Source organism: Styela clava, chromosome 3 (assembly GCF_964204865.1).
Source record: "Styela clava chromosome 3, kaStyClav1.hap1.2, whole genome shotgun sequence".
Taxonomy (NCBI): domain Eukaryota; kingdom Metazoa; phylum Chordata; class Ascidiacea; order Stolidobranchia; family Styelidae; genus Styela; species Styela clava.
Genome location: NC_135252.1, coordinates 9,214,173 through 9,227,773, shown reverse-complemented (window position 1 = coordinate 9,227,773; position 13,601 = coordinate 9,214,173). Strand labels below are relative to the sequence as shown.

General features: G+C 36.6%; 1 protein-coding gene across 1 annotated transcript; it reads left to right on the top strand.

Moving 5' to 3' along the window:
• Positions 1-2,968: 2,968 nt before the first annotated feature.
• Positions 2,969-13,601, top strand: LOC120341897 (sodium/glucose cotransporter 4-like). The gene is made up of 14 exons (XM_039410473.2): positions 2,969-4,544; positions 5,169-5,345; positions 6,000-6,164; positions 6,460-6,646; positions 6,749-6,954; positions 7,301-7,436; positions 8,728-8,844; positions 9,821-9,962; positions 11,010-11,178; positions 11,312-11,431; positions 11,629-11,724; positions 12,440-12,538; positions 12,801-12,885; positions 13,177-13,601. The coding sequence occupies exons 1-14, from the start codon at positions 4,413-4,415 to the stop codon at positions 13,365-13,367; spliced, it is 2,022 nt and encodes a 673-aa protein (XP_039266407.2). The 5' UTR covers positions 2,969-4,412; the 3' UTR covers positions 13,368-13,601.

Below are 13,601 nucleotides of genomic sequence, written 5' to 3'. Positions count from 1 at the left end.
GTAGGCGCCCAGGATCAGGATAGTTAAGGCCCGCTCTCAGTCAACCTGTTACCATTCACACAAACTTTGGCTCTATACTTCGGATCTATAACGGCAGTGCGGTTTAATGAGGAGGTTACCGAAACTGCCAGTTCAAATTAAGCGCTGCGTATTTCGTAGACATACTCGCGTGATGATAGACTGTAGCTAATGATTAAAGCAAGCCGGTAGAGAGAGAGAGAGAGAGAGAGCTTATTATTTTTGTCAACCAAAATACAAATAAATTTCAAAATAATAAATTACACAGCATTTATTTTGGTATAGACTGGGAGATGGCGATACGACCAAAGGTCATCAAAGTCAGCCACCACCCATTCCGGCAAAATAATTATTGAGAGAAAAATATAAAGTAACAGTTAACTACCCAATGTTTAAACGAAGTATACTCTCAGGCGCCCAATATGAATCTTCGCCATTGCTTGAGGCCCGCGTAATTTCAGTTTACTAAAGGGTAATACGGAGACGCCATTGTACCGAGAAAAGTGTAACAGAATTGCCAGCTCATTTTAAGTGCTGTGCGGCTCATCGGTATCCGTGTGCATGGTTATGCTGTGGCTAATAATAAAAACACGTCCACCAAAATCCCTAAGGCTTTCTTAGTTTATGGACTATCCAGATGAAAGACGACTAGTTAGAAAGAGTTCTTCCGCGAAGGGTAGCATTCTCGGAATTTTAATATTCGACTTGTTTGACGAGAATATGGCCAAAATGTATGAGAAAATGGAGATATTTTCAACGATCGGTGCGTTTTTTGCTGCTGCCCTGGAAACGGAACATCAGTCCGGACTCCCGGTGAAACGCACATAACTAGGGTGACGGGATAACCTACGTGTGAAATTTCATACAGATTAGTCTACTAGCCGCTAAGACTCTACAGCTTGGACACACAGACAGATATACAGACAAGCCGGTAGGCGCCCAGTTGGATCTCCGCCATTGCTTGAGGCCCGCATCATTTCAGTTTACTAACGGATAATAGGAGACACTACTTAAAACGCCAGTTAATATTTAACGCTGCGCGTTCCACTGAGTTCATTTCAAACGCTGAGCATTTCGTAGTCTTACTCGCGTGACTGGTATATTGGGGTTGAAAATTAAAAAATAATCTTCACTAAAATCCCTGAGGCTCCTCCAGTTTATAGAGTATCGAGACCAAAGATAACTTATTTGAAAGAGTATTTTGCTATGCGGAAGGTAGCGTTCTTGGATTTTTAATTTTCGACTTGGTTGGCGAGAAAACAGCGATAAATTGTCATAAATTGAAATTTCATAACGATCGGCGCGTTTTTCGTTGTTACCATGGAAACGAAACCCATATCCAGACTTTCTACGAAACGCATAATACTAGGGTGACAGGATAACCCACATGGAAAATTTCATCCAGATTGGTCCAGCCGTTCGACGCTACATCCAAACAGACAGACAGACAGACAGACAGATACACAGACAGAACGACTGATAATGAGGGTCTCCTAGAAGCGGAGATCCAACAGACAGAACGACTGATAAATAATAAGGGTCTCCTATGGCGGAGATCCAAAAAGCTCGTGGTCGAAATGTATTCGGCAATATGCATTAGAAAATACGTTTCACCAATTTGGAATTTCATGAGTCGGAATCAAACGTATCCAATGTTTTCTTTCTGGATGATGTTACATAATATTTCATTGAATTTTTCGATGGAAATATTTGCATTGCGGGGGATTGGTTATGCATTGTGCATCTGAGATGAGGTTATTTGGCATGAACATTGCGCTTTTAAAAAGTAAGTTTAATTTTACTGGAATACAATAAAACATTATCATTGACGAAAAGTGTTTTTATCATTGTAACTGTGATTTGACCATTCTAGACCGAACCTTATCTGAACATTTCATATATACTTGTTTGAATATTGAATGGACAAACAATGAATGTAGAATCTATTTCAAAACCATGAGAATTCGATGAACTAACGTGGTTTATGTTTAGTATATTTTATATGAGTGAGCTGGTCCTAAAAAATTGTTTGATCAGTGCTTTTCCGACTTTTAATCATATTGTCTTTCGAGCAAGTTTTATTTGGGTCACAAGATTGAAAGAGATCGCATGCCACAAAAGCCGGCAACAAAAAGTCGCAAATTTTTAACTGTTCAATTGAGCGTATCATATAGAACTTTTATACTGACAAATCCCTCATCAGCTATTCAGTCAATTGAGTTTCACAGTTTATTATGCTTTTTATGGTTTAGGTTCAGTTGCGAAATCGGCTTCAGCTAATGACCAGCACGAGAGGGATAATCCCAAGTGTTAATAAACGTTGACCGAAGAATGATGGCAAAAAGTTGAGGCGTAGTATGACTTGTGTAAAATAAAACGCTGCAGCTTTCGTAGTATCCAATTATACATATTTTTAACACGCGCGGGGCCGTCAAAAACGTCTGTTACAAAAATATCCCGATGACGAACTTGGAAATGTAATTTGCCTAAAATTATATTTCATTGATTATTTAATCTAATCACGTTTATGTGAATTTTGGCTCTGGCCTAGTGCATTTTTGGAGAAAAGATTCTCCCGTCCTTTGACGGGAATTCTTTTGCGGTTAATCAATGTTATACTTAAATTGGAGAAACTATGAGATGAAAAGAGAATGAATGAAATTGGAAAAACGTTTCGTATGATGTTTAGTGTAGAATAGATGACCGTGACTTTCACTCAGGTTTAGTATAGCCTATTGACTACGTTTAGAAGAGCATAGATATACCCTTGTTTTGAGAGATTATTCAATGATTATTTTAGGTCAGGGGTCGGGAGAGTCTTGAAAGATACCTATTTTCAATTGCATTTCGTTGCGAGCCATATAATATTTTTCATCACCTAATCATGTCTTAAACTTCTACTCAACAGTTAAAACATATAATGTCAATATACAATTAATATGCCTTCTGGTGCTGCATGTTGTCGCTGAGGGCATTTGAACGACTGCTCACATGCAGCACAGGTTGAAATCCACGATACTCATCACCTTTCTTTCTTTTGGGCTCTCTCCGTAGTGCTTTAAAAATTAACCTACTAGTCCAATCTAAATATTACAAATATACAATACAAACTGACGGAATACTTTTATTCCTTTATTGCATCGCGACTCTAACGTAACGTGATATCACAAAATATATTTCAGAATCCTATAGTTTTGTCACAATGCCTATCTGATTTTCTCGCATAACATAGGCATGCGGTGAGTGCTCGTTCCCAAACGTATTAGCAATTTTTCTGCCAAATTTGTCCATAAAAGAGAAATCTGGTAGTAATAGAAGCTTAGCCTTAGAATATTGGATTTTTCTGGGAGCCATATGCCGTCACCAAAAGAGCCATATATATATGGCTCGCGAGTAGGGATGTAAGTTTCAGAATTTCGAAGCGATTCGAATCAACATCAATTCGAAGCAATTTAGGAAAATGAGACTTGATTTTATTTCGAAAAGAATTGCATTTATATAACACAGGGCAATTGCACGACGCAGAGGCGATGTCTCGTTACTTTACGTTTACAGCTTTCCAAAGTCCTAACACTCCCAGAGTTGTTATATTTCATATCGGTAGCAGCAATCGTTTCGCTCTATTTTGTTCGACTACTTAAAATATTAAGAAGTTTCACAGATAATTTAATATAATAAACGTTCATCTAGAACAGCGTTCCCTAAACTGTGTTCCGCGAAACACTAGCGTGGGTGGACGGACAAACGATCCTATACAATAACTTCTGCAGTATGCAAAAGTTATTGTCTCACTCCAAGAGTAGTGTGATGAATTTTATTTGCAATGGTAGCAGTAGCATCCAAATGCTCAATTTGTTCTAATTCTAAACAAGCGAAGAATCGCATTTGGAGGAAATTGTACGTTAGATACTGAAGTTTGAGCAGTCATGTAACATTCATAGTTTGAGAATATTTATTTTTCGCTGTTTGGATAATACATTAATACTTGCCAAGGTTTCTTGAAGAATTATCAACACTTACGACTAAAAATTAGGCACGCTTATATCTGAATTGTTTGATTTGAATAAATCTTAAATAAATGATGAAACATTTACTGGGTGCAATTAAATAATAAAATCAACAACTTGAATGGAACATAAAAAATACAAATTTTGTGTCGATATTAATAACAATGTGCCCACAAAGCCTTCTTTTTGGCACCGGTGGAATTTTTTGTATGTGCGTGTGTGCAGTTTGAAGAAAGTTAACGGTAATATGATGATATACTAAATAGAATCAGATTCGAATCGGAACATTGTGATTCGAAAAAAATAAATATTCGAAACTTACATCGCGCGTCGCGAGCCATGGGTTCTCGACTTTTGTTTTGGGTAAAGCTTTAATATAGTGTACAAATGGCCTCAATAACGACAGCAAGTTACTCGGACCAGACGACGGCAGCACTCCTGCCAGATGCAAATTTAGAAACATGGGATTTCGTTGTTATCGGTGTCTATTTTGCATTCATATTAGCTGTTGGGATATGGGTGAGTAATTGTTCAACTTCGATTGTTATAATCTGGTAAATTTTTAAGATATTTTCATTTTACGGCCATAGTTACAATGGAAATTTGTATTTTTTTACTAGCAAAATGTGCGCATTTTTCTCCTTCATTTATATAGGCAATCGTAAAATATAATATAGCTCTGCGTATTGTGCTCAGTAAGTAAAATATAGAGCAGGGCTACTCAACTGGCGGACCGCGGACCGAATCCGGACATTTCGCGTATTTGATTCGGACCGCACCTAATTCTTTATTTTGGATCATTAGCCCCACATTTGAAGTTTCCTTTTATAAAATGACTTTCATAGTTTTGAATATATATGTAAAGAACTATAACACACTAATAGTCAATATTGATTCATTAGCCAGTTTAATCATTAGCCAGTCGAGGAAGTGTGCGAATAAGGATGCCAAAATATAATTTCTGGAAAGACCGGACCCAAATAATTTTGAAGTTTTGTGTGCGGATCTTCGATGAAAATAGTTGAGTAGCCCTGATATAGAGTATGGATAATTTTAACATAGGTACAAAAGCGTGTGAACAACACTCAGATTCATAATTGACTATATATATAATAACATAACTGAATAAATTTCTACTCGCAGGCGATGTGCAGCACGAATCGTGGAAACGTTGACGGATTCTTTCTCGCTGGGAGACACATAACTTGGTTTCCTGTCGGAGCATCTCTTTTCAGCAGCAATATTGGAAGTGGTGATTTCGTCGGACTGGCTGGTACAGGAGTGGTCGGCGGAATTGCAGTCGGTGCATTCGAATGGAATGTGAATCCTTTTGTTGAAATTTTAATTGTTAAATATTTACCCATTAAACACAATCCCTTCTTTCGAGTATAACATTGTTTGCATAACTTAACATAATTTTTTTCGATTCTCCGTCAATTCTGTAATTATTAGAATGGAAAGTCTACAGAGATGGGAGAACAAACTAAATATTTGCGAATTTTCATTTAGAAGTATATACACGGCGTTATAACTTTTTAAGCGCTGCTTCAATCATTCAGCTAATTTTGGCGTTTGCCGGATGCCAATACTACGCTATATATGCCTAAAATATCTAAGTTTCGGGCGTCGTTGGCATGCATGTCGCCTATATGGGGGGATCCTCATGCAAGTCATGTATGCCTTTACAAAGTTCCCAATTCCTAATAAATAAAGAACAAATAACTTTCTGCGACAATGCTCTAAATTGGCTTAGTTCTTCATCATATACGTTTGCGTTTTGACAACCTAGACTAGACAATGACAATAATAATAAAAGCACAGATTACGTGTTTGTTGTCTTTTTACCATATTTTTTTGGGGATATTCACGCACTTTATAAATATTTTCTTAAATTTTGTTTTAATTTTCTCAAAATGGGGCAAGGTCAATGTCACCAGTGATTATATTATAAACATGGATTATAATTTTTACCAGGCCATGCTTACGCTCTTCTTCTTGGGTTGGATATTTGCACCAGTTTATATTGCTGCTGGAGTCGTCACAATGCCCGAATATCTTGAGGCAAGATTTGGAGGCCAAAGAATTCAAGTGTATTTATCAGTGTTGTCGGTGTTGCTTTATATTCTAGTGAGAGTATCGGTAGGTTTTTACAAAATACATGAAAACAAAAACAAAAAGCGCATTTTCGTTTCGTAAGACTATTATTAAGGATGCAGTCTGTCTACAGTAAATTTAGATTTATATATTCTCAATTGTCCTTCTTCGTATGAAGTTAATTCTTCTGATCCGTAATCAAATTTCTCGATTTGCTCAATTTCCCCCCATATTGTTCTTAGGTATTGAAATGCGCAATTGCCCTTTTCATATTGAGTGATATAAATATTTTGATTTATTTCAACAACACATAATTAAACATTATATTCATCCACTCTAGGCCGACTTATATTCCGGAGCAATCTTTATTCAAGAAGCTCTTGGATGGAATATTTATTTATCTATGGTTCTCCTTCTGTTGATCACTGGATTATATACAGTGACTGGAGGATTAGCTGCTGTCATATATACAGATACTGCTCAAACTTCAATCATAACTATTGGATCAGTAATCATGATGGTATTGTGTAAGTATTTACCTATATTTTATTGGATTGTCATAACACAAATGCTAGGTTGAAGATTGAGCCTTCAATATTTTTTTATTCGCAAAAATTCTTCTCTGTCAGCGTTTGAAAGCATTGGGGGATATGATCAACTGGAAACAAAATACATGCAAGCAGTACCAAGATTGAGGCCAGCAAACACAACATGCGGTGAACCGAGGGAGGATTCTTTCAGCGTTTTTAGAGATCCAGTTACAGGAGATCTTCCTTGGCCTGGACTAACTTTCGGTTTAACAATATTAGCTACGTGGTACTGGTGCACAGATCAGGTTTGTGTTCAGAATAATATTTGAGATTTTGTCATCTACGTGAAAACGCAAAAATAGCATGAAATTCTTTAGTGTCATTTGCACTCCATTCTAAGCAATAGTGATATTTCATTGTAACATAATATGTTAATATCCGACATAAAATGGGAATGTGAAAAGTATTTCATGTTTTAACTCTCGAAAACATATCACCTCGGTTTATATTAACACCCTACGCTACGGATGTTTATTCTTTCGATGCTTCGAGTCGGTGTTCGTAAATTAGTATGTAAAGTACATGCAATTTTAGTTTATTTCATAAAATATTCACTAGTGTTATCTCTAATGCAACAATATTCCATTCCAGGTTCTTGTTCAAAGAACGTTGGCAGCAAAGAACTTGACACATGCAAAAGGAGGTTGTGTTTTGGCAGGGTTTATTAAAATAATGCCAATGTATACAATTGTAATGGTTGGAATGGTCAGCAGAATCGTATTAACTGGTAAGTGAAGTTATTGGTCTGTGGCAATGCGGCACGATATTATCAATGTGTTAACAACCATTGCTTGGTCGACAAAACTTACGTTAGTTGCCTCAAATAGCCTATGTCAATGACAAAAGCAGTCTCTGTTACAGAGACCTATCTAATGTCTGATACAATGGCGTAACAAGACTCTCGTGCCCCCCCCCCCGCAAAAATATTTCGTCGAAATGACCTTAAAAACTCTCGGACATAAGCTTAAACAACGCTTATTTTATTTCATCAAAATGCATTACATGTCGCTATAAAAAAGCAATGGTAACCTAAAATTTGCCGTTTTTTTGGTTATGGTTACTATATAATTTTTTTCATACGTTCTACCTCTTCAACTTTTCTGTGCGCCACTGAGAGGTTTTGCTTTCGACATCATTCTGACAGCATTCGTAATTTTGCCGGTGCGATCAAACCACATGACGCTGAAAATCGACGACTCAACGGTATAAGATGTGCATTACCTGTTTTGCACTGCAGCTTTTGGTTTGCGGCTTAAATTTCTAAATTCTAACCGCTTGTGCCCCTTTGCGCTGTGGGCCCTCCCGCGACCGCGGGGGTTGCGGGCGTGGATGCTACGCCACTGGTCTGATACATCCCACTCTCACGCAGGGGCGTGCCAAACTAGTCTGCTGCCCGGGGCGAGTTTCTGATAATGCTGCCCCTTATACCTAACTTCTAAAATAATTTGGGTGATAAACAGATTATAGATGTCGTTATACACGAGAATATATCAAATAAAGGTCAAGTAAGAAAGAAACGTTTGTTTTATTAAAATGAGCATCCAAAAGGTTGCGATAGTAAAATATAGAAAACATTTTTCCGGGGTCAAGAGTCGGGGAAACAACCCTTGTTGAATAACCATCACCCCAGAACACATACTGTTAGCTTTTAATTAAATAAAAACACATCTAGAAGAGCATGTGTAATAACGCAAACTCTACAGCTTGGTTCTGCTGGCCCCTACAATGTGCTGCCCGGGGCGGTTGCCCCCTTCGCCCCCTTCTAGGCACGCCACTGCTCTCACGTTACTGTTATATATACTGTGATTTGGTAGCTTAACATTATTCTTAGGCCTCGTACTAGTTGATGGTTGGTGCGTTGACAAATTTATTTTAGCCAGCCCATATTACTTGCTTTATTTCGAGTATATAAGTTGCGTTACATTTATTTAACAACAAAAACAGATATATACCTCAAATAGATTATGCAGTTGAATCATTACGTTAAAATTGAATATGACAACACCATATTAATTTAGATGCAGTTGCATGTGTACTACCAGAAGAATGTATGAAATATTGTGGTTCAACCGTCGGTTGCTCCAATGTTGCTTATCCTAAACTTGTACTGGCAACCATGCCAACGGGAGCAAAAGGTAAAGTTGTGAAGTTTGTTAACTACTGAAATATTTTGGAATGTATTAGGGACAATGAAGCGTTGTGGAACTTCGATTTCATTTCATACATATATATATATTACCGGCGGTAGCAATCGATCTAATTTTAAACTTTCACTTTTCTTTTGACCAATGGATCGATTTTTTATTATGTTGTTGTGGATATTCTTAATATTTTTCTTCTTATTGTTTCTATTGTTGTTATAAAAATCGTTTCTCTTTTTCACTACTGACCAATTGCTTTGAAATTTTATTGTTATTATTTTTATTTGGTTCAAAAACTTCTGTGTGCTCTATCGGATTCGTTTTTTTTTGTGTGTAATGATATCATTGAATTCATCAAATGCATAAATGCACCTTTCGAAGGTTCCATCTGTTGGTCAGCCAAAGTTGGGAAGACTACAGTGCCGTACGGCAGGGCTACTTAACTGACGGATCGCGTTATTTGCTTCGGACCGCACCGCACCGGAATTCTTTATTTTGGATCATTAGACCCACTTTTGAAGTTTCCTTTTGATAAAATGACTTTGATAGTTTTGAATATATATGAAAAGATCTATAACACAATAATAAGCAATTTTGATTAGCTAATAATCATTAGCCGGTCGAGGAAGTGCGCGTTAAGGATGACGAAATATAATTTTGGAAAGTCCGGAGCCGAATAATTTTGAAGTTTTGTTTGCGGATCTTCGGTAAAAATAGTTGAGTAGCCCTGCCGTACGGTACTGCAAAAGATTAGATACCCGTACTATCCCGTTTGGGCTTTCTTGTCCATATATTTAGGCATTGCTCTATTTTTCGAGTAGCGAGTCTGGCCGCGATTGGCGCCAACTGCTTCCAAGTTTTGGGAAGTATTTGCATTTATTTTTTTGTGAGAAACATTAGATTGCGAGCCCATGGCATATGTGGTATACTTCGTTTTCTCGTAAAATACATTATACATTATATTTGAAAGGATTGCTACTTGCAGCCATGGTTTCGGCCTTAATGTCTTCTTTAACATCAGTATTCAACAGTTCTTCAACTTTATTTACTTGTGATATTTGGACTAAGATTCGGAAAAACGCATCTCAACGAGAATTAATGATTGTTGGCCGGTAAAGTATTTGTGAGAGTTTTGTAGTTCATTTATATATCATATGCATTTACAACAATAGTACGGTTAAAAGCAGTACCTATTATCACATTGACGTGCGCTGTTTAGGAAGAAACATATCGTCACGCCAATACCAAATGGCGTAAGTCGTTTTTGGCGATTTTGAGTTTTCTATAAAATAGGTATTTATGTAATGCCTGTCTGTCAACTCAGATTTTATTTTAAGAATTCCGAAATCCATAAAAATGGAGATTTAGTATGACATGCACATTTGTGCAATTGTTTGGTCATAATGAATTATCATTGTTACCGCAGGACTATTGCGACGTCACAAAGGCAAAATACCCTCGGCGAAGTATTTTCGAGTTTTTGCATCTCGGATTCTAGCTTAACGCTTATAAATTTCAATTTATACTACACTACAGTATAGGAAGGCGTGCGTGATACTCAATGTCCGAGTCCAATTCACCTAGGTTGGCTTTTATACTGGGTGCATTGCTGTTTTATTCTTTATATTTAATCTTAGTCTTATTTCGGTGGGTGTGCAGATCGTGTTATATTATTGAAATATATATTTTTAAACATGAAAAATAATGTAATTGAAACTGATTAGCTATTTTGGGGATTAGACATTGTAGATACTGAAAATTACATTCGTTTTTGGAATGTTCAGTTTTCAGGACTGGTGCATATAGTAAAGTTGCAAAATTGCGTATGTCCCCTAGTCATAGACACATTTCCGCCTAAGTCACAGTGCGCTATTATGACGTCCCTTAACTGCGTCATACAAATTAACTTAAATCGGGCTACGATCAAAAAATTGAACCATGGCAAATTATTGACTCTCGATGGCATAACAATATCATCAGGAAGTTTTTTACGTTTTTCTCAAAACTGCTAAAAATGACTTACGCAATTCGGTTATTGGCGTGACAATATTTCTTTTTGCAGCCAGTTTTTTTTTTTTTATTGAGTGACCATGATTTATTTCAAATTGTAATTGAATTACAAAGAATGCTAGTTGAACTAATTTTTTTTTATACCTCAGCGTTTTTATTCTTTGCATGGTGGGAGTGAGCATTGCCTGGGTGCCAATCATACAGGAAGCTGCAAGTGGACAACTATTTGACTATATACAGGCTATAACAAGTTATCTCGCTCCTCCAATTGCAACTATTTTTGTGACTGCTGTATTTTGGCCAAGACTCAATGAGCCGGTATGTATGTAGATAGTGTCAATGATGATTGATTTGTACCTACTTTGCCCTCTCTTCTTTCTACCTGCATTTCTTATTTTCCGCTCCACCGTTTGTCAGCTAAAACAGAACCAAATCGCGAAATATATTTCAGGGTGCTTTCTGGTCATTGTTAATCGGAATGGTTATTGGTTTAACCCGAATGATATTGGATTTTGTCTACACAGCGCCATTATGCGGAGAAGAAGATACAAGACCACTGGTTCTGTCAAAGGTTTGTTCCCCGCTTTAACATAGACTAGAGTAGTTAGCATACATAGACAACATAGACGTAGCAACATAGACAAAACTTGAATTGATTAAAATTGTTTAGTTCGGTTCAGAATTTGCCGTCTCAGTATAAATTATAATGTAAAGGTTAATAAAAATAAATTCTACTCGATGCTTTTGAAAAAATTATTTTAATTCCAGGTCCACTACCTTCATTTCGCGTTGATTCTTACGGCTTGTACGTTGATAATAGAAGTTAGTGTCAGCTTGTGCACTCCTCCTATTGCCAGTGAACACGTGAGTTTTTCGTGTTCAAAATATTACGTAATACTGAATTCAAACAAGAGAGTAATGCTAAAATATATAGACTCGAAGGCCAAAACGAAGTAGTATGAAATCATTTACAATACCGGCAGTCTGACCACCAAATCACTGAGATGTAATCACGAAACCACGGGACGCAATTTTTAATTTTGATAACGTCATCACACAAAACTTCGGAGTGAAAAACGAATCCCATACATCCCACAGATATTGTTTGAAATGATTGCTCATAAGCATAAAGGCCTTTTAGCGACAACAACAAGCTTTAACCAACGAGAAAGCAATTAGTTCAGTAGTTGAAGAGGGAAGCGATTTTTTCCGAACAACAGCATAATAACATAACAAAACGATTTCTGGGTTCCCGAGGTCAAACAATAAAACTATTTAGGCACAGTTTATGGTCTGAAAAAGTAGGTACGGTATATGTTATATTCAGTGGTGGTATTCGGCCGGTTCGCCGGTATCAGCGAACCGGGTAGCATTACTGATTACTGTCAATGACTTTTTGTAACAGAACCGGGTGAAAAGTATGACTTTTGTGATGGAACCGGCTGATAAAAAAATTGGAACCTACCACCGGTTATATTATTTGCACTCTCTAACTCTCATCTCATAAGTAACTCAATAAGCAAAGGTAATATAAATTTCTTTTTATCTGTGTGAAAATGAAACCGTCCATTTTTCATAGTTGTACAGATTGACATATTGGACCCGACTGAGTAAGAAGAAAAGAATTCCAATCGAACAGACTTTTGAACTTCATGGATCCGGTAACCAGCAGAACGATGTAAGCGCGGCAAATCAGTGCTTTCGAAGCTTTATACTAAAGCAAAATATATCGGATACTATTACAAATCAAGTATCAATCAACGATTATTTTTCTGCCGTTAGACGGCGACAAAGTATCGAATAAAATGGTGTATGACTGGGTTTTTGATATATCTCTGAATTACTTTTTTTTTAACTTTTGAAAGGAGACTGTAAATTAAAAATGACAATATGTTTAGGATTTTATCTTACTAGTACAATTACAACAATTTAACCAACAGGAAACTGAGGGAGGATATCCAAATGAGGTGATGGTTGGCGATAATGAAGAAATGGCAAACGGGAATGGAAAACATCCTTCAAAAAGTACAAGTTTTTTTAATGATTTATTTTGTATCAAACCTACATAATGTTGAAATCATGTAATACCGGTAAGAACAAGACGAAATAGTTTAAAACTTGATTATACTTTAATTTGTTTCACAAATTCACGAATAGACTGCAAGGAAGAAGACAATGGTAAATTTTTGTAAAATTACCGTACTTGGCAGCGAATGTTTGCAAATGTTGTGTCGGGGTCAGTTCAAATAAAACCTAACAGCACATTTTCAATTGTGAAAATGAACTAACTCTTTATTGTTTTCTTTGACTCAACAGAAAAACAAAAGTCTTGGCTAAAAAGAGGATTTGACCTCTTTTGCGGTTTTGATGACCAAACCTCGAAGCAACCTTCACCGGATTCTGTAATATTGGATATCAACGAAAAGAAATGGCCAGCATTAATTGTGAACATAGCTTGCGTGCTCATGTTAGCCTCAATGGTGTTTCTTTTTGCATATTACGCATAATACTTCACGTGAAGGGAGAAATAATGAGAAAATTATTACTTCTTGCATGATGTTATTCTCCGTTCAATGTTTTTTTTTGAATAATCAAAACGAATAATTGCATAAACAATTTTATTATTGTCAATCCCGATAATTGACGAGTCCAATTAAACAGACAAGAATAAAAAGAATTATAGTTGACATTTTATAAAAACGGATTTTGATGAAAAATACAACTGATCTATTCGTAATGTG